Genomic DNA, 9,351 nt, shown 5'->3' with positions numbered 1-9,351 from the left:
GACAACTTTCAGATAAAAAAGATAAGAAGAACAACAACAGATAAATGAAAATTGTGTTAGAGTACTGGAAGGTATGTGTAGGAACAGGAGCACTCAAAACACATTTTAAGAACGCAATTTCAGGGGCATCTGGGTGGCTCAGTGGGTCAAGCCGCTGCCTTCGGCTCAGGTCATGATCTCAGGGTCCTGGGATGGAGCCCCACATCCGGCTCTCTGCTCAGCAGGGAGCCTGCTTCCCCCTCTCTCTCTGCCTGCCTGTGATCTCTCCCTGTCAAATAAATAAATAAATAAAAAAAAAAAAAAAAAAAAAGAACGCAATTTCGAATCCCGGGACAGAGTATAATGGTAAGGCACTGAACATAAATCCAGAGCCAGGACCTGAGGGAATTTAGAGATTACATTTGAGAGGGCTACTACCATCTTCAAGTCATTTACTAGTTTTTAACTTCTGCCCGTAAGCGACAGTCTAAGACAGGAAGCAGCTGCAATCTTCTTAAACCACAGTCGCTGACCTTAGCAGCAAGAGGCTCGACCTACTCTCCCGGCGCCGGACGCCGAGCAGCTGTAGGCGCCGCGTAGCTCCCTCAGCGCCTGTCAGGGCCGACAAGCGCGCGCCCAGCACGCGCGCCCTCTGCGCCTCAGCGCGCGCGGACGGGTTCGCAGGCACCTCCCAAGAAGACCCCACCCACCCCATTTCTCAGTGTGTGTCTTCCCGAGAAAGCGCCTGTCTAGTCAATCAAAGAATTCCAGTTTCACTGCAAAAATTTACCAGTCAGAAGCATATATATGACAGGAGTGAGAATGTTTCGCTTGGGACTGGAACGCTAAGGGTCTGGCCAGGTTAGAGCGGACGCATAAGTTACAGGACCAAGGCAGGCACTGTTACGGACAGCCGCATCCGGGCCCTCCTGCCGCAGACTGCCCTCCGAGCCAGGGGTCCTTCAGGTAGGAGGTTCTGGGTGACTTTGGACGTCCGCTCATCCTCGGTGTAGGTTTTACTTAGTCCCGGGCCTGCTGCGTTTGGTTTTTCCCTTTCCTGGTCAGGAGGCCTCTGCCGCAACCATGTTACGCCAGATCATCGGTCAGGCCAAGAAGCATCCGAGCGTAAGTTCGTGACCCTTTTAGCAATGTCTTCCTAGTCCATTCTGTATCCGGCTGCGGCTTCCTCAGCTCCCTGGAGGTTCCTCCTTCATAGTCGTTAACTGTTGCTCGGAGTTGGACCTTGCTTCACTTAAGCTGCCCTCCTAGTTGCCTCAAACCCTTGCGCTTTGATCACGGCTTGCACTGAGGGGTTTAGGCTGGCAGGCGGAAGGTGAGAGATACCTTCGAGGAAAATAAACTGGTGAAGGTTGGAGCAGTCTGGTGGTTGCACACTCTTGTAGGTTGGTCGGACCTAGGGTTAGTTGTGCGCCGTGTGGGTTGGAGACCAGCAGGTCAGGTTTCGTGTTTGTTAATGTCATCTCAGAGATCTAATTCTCACTGCATTGCACCACCAGGCCTTGTGGCAGTTAGAAAGGTTTATCATCTTGGAATCTTCAGTTTGTGTTTGTCTTGAGATTTTGGGAGACTTCGGTAGCGCAGAGGTGACTCGCAGTTAAGTTCTTTTGCTTGTCGGTTTTCTCCCCAGCACATCAACGTGTTGTCCTAAAACTCCATTACGGAGTCTTTAACTTAAACCCATTACGTAACTACGCATTAAGCATTGGTAGCAACGTGTTTTCAGAGATTGATACATGTAACGTATGTTTGTAATGGGCGTGCTTTTGTTTGCTCATTCAGACTCTTAATTTCACCGAATTTATGTTTTTCATGACACTTAAAAGACAGGGCAAGAAGTTGTTTTACAAGCCTCGAGAAAAAGGAAGCTGGGAAATTTTAATGAGAATCTGCATTTATTCAGATTTTTAAAACAAGACCGAAAAATAGCAGTTTGAGACTTCAGAATTAGCGTGTAGGAACTACTGTAGCCTTTCTTTTTTTCAGAACCTAGGTATTTGAAGGTGGCTGCTAATTCTTGTCTATTTTCTGTTTGATTCCAGTTGATCCCCCTCTTCGTATTTATTGGGGCAGGAGGTACAGGAGCAGCACTGTATGTCTTGCGCCTGGCATTGTTCAATCCAGATGTCAGGTAAGTACTTAAGAGTCTTTATAACTTTGATGGTCTAAAGCTGGTTTGGGAGCCACAGTCTTAAGGAAGGCAGCATCAAAAAGAAAGAGCCTAAGTTTTGTAGTCATATATAGGAAGTTCAGATCCTGGTTCTGCTGTTGTCACATACTTTTCTTGGTTCATAAAATTGTCTAGATTTCTGAGTCTTATTTTCCTCTTTGGTAGAGTAGAACTGCTAATATCTATTTAGAATCTTGTGAGAATTGAGATAACTTTTTATAAAATACTTAATCAGAGTTGCTGATACATGTAAATGGCTTTTGCCTGCTTTTCTTCAATAAGGAATGCCCTTTTTTTTTTAAAGGTTTTATTTACTTATTTGTCCGAGAGACAACGGCGTGTGTGAGTGCACAAGCATGGGGAGTGGCAGGCAGAGGAAGAATCAGGCTCCCTGCTGAGCAAGGCACCCTATGTGGGGACTCAGTCCCAGAACACTGGGCTCCTGACCTGAGCTGAAGGCACTTAACTGACTGAGTCACCCAGGTGTCACATGAATGCTTCTTTTTGAAGTTAGAGAACAACAGGCAACAAAAAACAATTTATTGTTATTCTGTACACTTTTCTGTATATCAGTTCTTCAGCAAAAGCCAAGTTCAAAGTCCATGTGACAGGGATAAGGACAAATACACTGTCCCAGAGGCCCTATGTTCATTCGTTCATTCTTTCATTTAAATTCAGTTAGTCAACACACACTACATCATTAGTTTTTTGGTGTAGTGTTCAGTGACTCGTTAGTTGCTTATAACACCGTGCTCATAACATCCTGTGCCCTTCCTTAATGTCCATCTTCCCGTTACCCCATCCCCCCACCCACCTCCCTTTCCACAACCCTCAGTTTGTTTCTTGGAGTCTGGAGTCTCTCTGTAGTTTGTCTCCCTCTCTGATTTCTTCCCATTCAGTTTTCCCTCCCTTCCCCTATGGTCCTCTGCTATTTCATACATTCCACATATGAATGAAACTGTAATGATTGTCTTTCTCTGATTGACTTATTTCACTTAGCATAAGTCCCTCCAGTTCCATCCATGTTGATGCAAATGGTAGATATTCATCCTTTGCATTGGATGAGTAATATTCCATTGTATTTATGAACCACATCTTTATTGATTCATCTGTTGGAGGACATCTCAGCTCCTCTCACAGTTTGGCTATTGTGGACATTGCTGCTATGAACATTGGAGTGCAGGTGCCCTTTTCTTTAACTGCATCTGTATCTTTGGGGTAAATAACCTAGTAATGCTCTACCCTTTTTTATAATGAATTACATGGAATTACTAGTTATAGAGCCTCTGCTTCAACTCTAATGAAAACACCACCATACTTAATCTCATAGACAATGAGATCTATTTAAATACTATCTTCTTAGGAAGTAGAAAACTATTTTAAATAGTTTTATTACTTTAACAGTTACAATGTTTGTTCTTTTTAGTTGGGATAGGAAGAATAACCCAGAACCCTGGAACAAACTGGGTCCCAATGATCAGTATAAGGTAAGCTACAAAATTGTTTTAGAATTGCTAAAAGCGTTGTTTTTGTTTGTTTGTTTGTTTGTTTGTTTTTTAAGCATATTTTAATACTCATGTAGTAGGGTTTCTTTTGAAATTAGATATGCATGTAAAATTCCATTATAATGAACTTTGGAGGAACAGCTACATTGTTCTGTGAAATTAAAATGGCATATTTCCCTAGCAAATATTTTTTTCTAAGAATTTTATTCACAGACTTTAGATCTGGATGTGAAGGTAAGATAATGTTTTCATGATTTGACTAAGTAAAAAAAAAGGAGAGGTGGTTTAATGGTATCATATACCATTTTCTTAGATCTTAAATAGTCTGGTGCAGTGGTTTTCAAACTTCAGTGTACATAGGCCTCACCTAGACAGGTGGTTAAAACACATTGTTTAGGTCCATTCCCAGAGATTCTAATTTAGTTGGTCTGTTGTGGAGACTAAGAATTTACATTTCTAACAAGGTTTTGGGTGATGCGGATGCTGCTGGTGCATGGACCACACTTTGAATAGTACGGTATCAGTGGATTGGTTGGCTCTTCTTGGTGTGGTTGAAATATTTCAGGTGAGGGTAATTAGGAAGAAATGAAATTCACTTAAATTTTACATTGAACCTTCTAATTAATTTTTTTAATTTAAATTTAAATTTTAACATTTATCTGTAAAGTGGTATATGGAACTACTCTTTAACAGAATGAGTTTATAGACTGAGACCACTTATTTTATTGAGGTACTGTTGGCATATAAAATTATGTTAAGTGGGAAGTATACAAAGTGTTGGTTTGATAAATTATGTATTGCAGTATGATTACTATAGTAATACTATAGCATTACCTAACACTTATGTGTCACGTATTTAGTATTCTTTTGTGTGTGTTGAGAACAGGTTAAGACCTAGAGTCCTAGCAGCTTTGAAGTTTATAACACAGTATTGTTGACTATAATTTCTGTGTTGTGTATTAGATCTCCAGGATTTATTTATTTACTAGTTGCAAGTTTGTACTCTTAGACATCTTCCTAAGTCCCCCACCCACCCCTGGTAACCACCATTCTGCTACTTTTACAAGTTCAGCTTTTTTAGATATAAGGGATATCATGCAGTATTTGTCTTCTCCATGTGATATATCTTACTTAGCATAATGTGTTTTTTTAAGATTTTTATTTATTTATCAGAGAGAGAGAGCACAAGTAGACAGCTTTAAAGCCCATCCATGTTATAAACCTGAGAGCAGTTGTTAATTCCCCAAACATAACCCTCCTTATGTGTAAAAATTTTGCATACAAAGAAACTCTAAAAATGTTAAAACCAGAGCAGCTTTATTAGGGTGTAATTTACATTATGTACAGTTTACCTGTTTAAAGTGTATAACTCACCATGTGCACTTTCCAGTCTACAAAGCTACTTCAACAAAAGAGAAATAGCTTAAGCACTCTCAAGAAGGTGTGCTCTAACCAATGTGTGTCCAGGACCCTTTAGCACATCTGCATTTCATGGAAGTGGCTTCTGTTATTATTAAGAGTAACTTTTAAGATAATTATTGCCTTTTGCTGATGCCAGGCTTTCCACTCAGTTGTCTGATCATAATGGAGCTCTCAGATCTCTAAATGGATCTCCCTGCAAGAAACAAATAGGAATGTGCTGGCAAATATGAAATGAACTACTTAACCTGTATATTACATTTTAACTTGAAAAAATGGTAAATGGACATCCTGATTTAGTTTTCCTCTTTTTTATAAGATTGTTTAAATAAGTACATTTTAGAGAAAAGGATTTCACACCCAGTAAACTTTAAAAAAGAAAAAGGAAAATAAAACAAACAAACCAGCCTTTGATCCTTCCACCAAATTGTGTATTGGAGTCTCTGGATAGGTGTAGTTCAAAAAGCTTCCTAGATGATTCTGATAATGAAGACAATTACCATTGCCCTGGCACTATGATAACACATGCCAGTATAAGGACATGTGATTTGGAAATGGAATGTTCCTGCAACAAAAATCTAATTTGTGTGGTATGAATGGGATGAGTAGCTATGACATGGATTTAGAGATTGGAAAGATGAATCATCTTATATATGATATAAAATATTTGATTAAATATCACCTGCTGCAACTTAGAAGGTGGACCATGTGCCTGAAGAGCTTTTTATAGGAAAAGATTTTGGAAAACAGTATGTTAGTGGACTATTATAGGCTGTATTTGCCAAGAGATGAATTTGCAGAAGAATTGGGTAATTTGTAAGCCTAAATAAAAGGGAACCATATCTGGAAACTTGGTATAACTTGAGAATGAAGCCTGCTACTACTTCTAAACCTGGATAGTGATGTGGACTAGATTATTTTTATCGTTCACTACCCTCACCTAAGATAATTGGCATTTAGGTTTTTGGCCACATCACTTACTCTGCAAAATCCTAAGTGAGGGGAAATGATATCTGCCACTTCTGAACCAGTGTATGCTTCCCCCATTGTTCTATTTCATCTGTCCTGAGAGCAAAATGGTCCATTCAGGGTTACTCATTCAACCCAGAATTTCACTGAAGAGGACATGGAGCAGTCAGCTTACAAATGGCATGTAATGTGAGTGAAAAACAAACCTTTGTTGATGTAAACCACTAAGTTTTTGGGATTATTTGTTGTCACTTTGCAAGTCTAGCCAAAGTTAAGAGCAATGAGAGGACTAAAATTAAGCATTATAGGCCCAGCAGTACTCAACTGAATAAAATGTCCCAAAGCCTCGAAAAAAATAGATGTGGCTTCCCAACTGTTGTTCCAGAGACCTTCCAGGTAGCCACCGTTAAATTGAGAAAAAGAATGGGAACATGGAAGCTGAAAAATAAAACAGATTGAAAATTACTTCATTACTTCAACAGAGAATTTTGATGCTGGTACTTGGAACCGAATAAAAGCAAATACATCAGAAGCCTGCTTAGTTTTGAGAAAATTGGCAAAAATACTATGATCTTTTCACTCTGCATGAGTGTAAGGTCTTGATCCTGCTTCTTGTTCAGTATTTGGGGAATCTTACAACTTGATCTTCAGTTGCCTCTTTTATAAAGTAAGAATGAGTAAGATAAACTTAAGCATTGTGCCCACAATGTCTGGCATCCATTAGAAGAATCCAGTCAGTGTTTATTTTCTTAATATGTAGCCTGTAGTTCTTTTACAAATGCACCTAATTTTGTTAACATGTTAAGGTAACACAATTTAGGTTCTTTTGAAAAAATCTCCTTATCTAGATTCAGTTGCTTCATAAGAACAATGTCAGACAAAGATACTTCTCTGTGCAATTTTATGTATACCTCAAGGCAAAGCTTTACAACCTGGGAATTTTTCTTTCTTTAAACTTAACTAAAATAAGAATTTTTCAGTTAGAGATAAAGAAGTTAGGGTATGTTTGGAAAAATAGAGAAAAGGATTTGAAGAAATAATAGATACAGATTTATGAGCCTCTTAAAAACCCTGAAGAAAATGGTGATTCTGCAGTTTTAGTTCTTTTGGAGTTAAAATAATATAGTCTTAAGTAACTGTATCACAACCTCTTCAGTGTTCCTTGGCTTAAGAATGTATAAACCCAAGATTATTGCCTTGGACTTAATATATAAATCCTAATTTACATATATATTTTTCCTAAAACAGTCCTAGATTTCTAAAATTAATTTTAGTTGGAAATTTTTAGAAATTACAGGTTTCCAAACATGAATTATGATTTAAATACAAAATTACTTAGAAGCAAAATTACGGTATTATTTAAAAACTTCCGTACCGGAGGTGGTCAGATGTCAGTTTGATATTGATGCAGTCTGGTTTAGGAAATTGAGGGAACATACTAACACTGTTCTTCTGAGGTAGATTGAATATTTTTACCTTACCAAAATCATTATTAAAGGACTAGAATTTTAGTGTCGTTTGGATGATTTTTATATTGTTAAATATAAGTGATAAAAATCTATGTCTAATTGTTACTATAGAAAGCTGAATAAAAATAATTTTAAAACTTCTGTATCATCTCTGTGTATTTGATAGATTATCTAAAATATCTTTTTTCTTTTCCAAGTTCTACTCCGTGAATGTAGATTACAGCAAACTGAAGAAAGAAGGTCCAGACTTTTAAATGAAATGTTTCACTATAAAGCTGCTTAAAATGAAGGTCTTCCAGAAGCCATCCGCACAATTTACCACTTATCCAGGAAATATTTCCCTTCTGAATGCACGAAATCATGTTGGTGTATTGTGTTGGGGTTTACACTGAATAATAAATACCTGAAACTTGATGTGTGTCACTATTTAATGTTGAAAATCTGCTCTGAACTTCCTAAGTAGGGTATAGGAATAAACTTAGAATTTAAGGAATTTCTTGAATTTCCATCTATTTGTATAATTTGAAAGTAAGACTTTAAGCTGCTCAAAACACTTCATTTTTTTATATAGGACATTGGTAACTTCACTACAGTGTATTTAATAGCTGAAGCTGAAGCTAAATTATGCAAAGATTGGGATGAGTATTCAGGTGTCTTTGGCATTGGCAAAGTGGAAACCTTTGGGTTTCTGCTACTGACTGATGTCCAAGTGTTCTGTTATTAATGATTTTTACTATGGCATACTCTGCTGAAGATTTTCAAGGTTATCAGGGATTGTAGTTGGATCTCGGTGCAGTTGAGATCATTGAGCTAGTAACCATTATGCTTTTACTGTGCTGATTTAATCACTTAACAGACTGTTTTGTCAGTTCCTTAATGAGGTCACCAAGCAAAGCTGCATTTAAATAATGATGTCTTGGGTTAACATTATACATACATATACACATACTACATATGGATATATCTATGGTCACTCAGTGTCTCCATGTAGATGTCCAATGGGCATCTTAAATTTAAAATGTCCAGTTGTGAATTTGTGAACCTCTCAGACTCCACGTCTACAATATTCAGTCCCACTGTCTTCAGTCATACCAGTTCATAGGAACACCATCATTAACAGTTAAGGTCAAAATCCTTGGAGTCTTCATTTACTTTTTTTTCAAATACCCTAATATATCAATAAGTCATGTTTGCTCTGCCTTCAAAATATACCCAGAATCTCACTGATTTCAATATACAATTTCCTCCCCTATCACTGTGGTCCTAAGTCATTGTCAGCTAACCTCAGTTATAAAAATAACCTCTTATTGTCTGTGATTCTCAACACAGCAACGTAAGTGATTTTTTTTTTTTTAAAGATTTTTTATTTATTTACTTGACAGAGATCACAAGTAGGCAGAGAGGCAGAGAGAGAGGAGGAAGCAGGCTCCCTGCTGAGCAGAGAGCCTGATGTGGGGCTCGATCCCAGGACCCTGGGATCATGACCTGAGCTGAAAGCAGAGGCTTTAACCCACTGAGCCACCCAGGCACCCCATGTAAGTGATTTTTAACATATGTCAGAATATGACATTCTTTTGCTAAAAGCCCACCACCTTCCCATTTTATCAAAAGCTAGATATTTCAACTTTCTGATTCCACTTTCTATTGTTTTGTACTTTGCTCACACCTCCAAGTGGGTTTCCTTGGTTTTCCACCTCAATGCTTGTTCCTACTTCAGGGATTTGATCTCTGGTTTAGAATTCTCTTCCCCAAAGACTGGCATGGCTTGCTTTCTCACTTTTCTAGTCTTTGTCCAGTGTTACATTTTCAATGAGACCTTCCC

The 9,351-nt window shown here is 38.4% G+C and overlaps 1 protein-coding gene across 1 annotated transcript; it reads left to right on the top strand.

Moving 5' to 3' along the window:
• Window positions 1-931: 931 nt before the first annotated feature.
• On the top strand, window positions 932-7,943 carry NDUFA4 (NDUFA4 mitochondrial complex associated). Its single transcript, XM_059171234.1, has 4 exons — window positions 932-1,104; window positions 2,040-2,128; window positions 3,594-3,654; window positions 7,727-7,943. Exons 1-4 carry the CDS (start codon window positions 1,063-1,065, stop codon window positions 7,781-7,783), a joined length of 249 nt encoding a protein of 82 aa, XP_059027217.1. The 5' UTR covers window positions 932-1,062; the 3' UTR covers window positions 7,784-7,943.
• The last annotated feature ends 1,408 nt before the right edge of the window (window positions 7,944-9,351 follow it).

The sequence above is a fragment of the Mustela lutreola genome, chromosome 4 (assembly GCF_030435805.1).
Source record: "Mustela lutreola isolate mMusLut2 chromosome 4, mMusLut2.pri, whole genome shotgun sequence".
Taxonomy (NCBI): domain Eukaryota; kingdom Metazoa; phylum Chordata; class Mammalia; order Carnivora; family Mustelidae; genus Mustela; species Mustela lutreola.
Note: the sequence above shows the minus strand (reverse complement) of the source record. Positions and strands in the feature narration are given on the sequence as shown.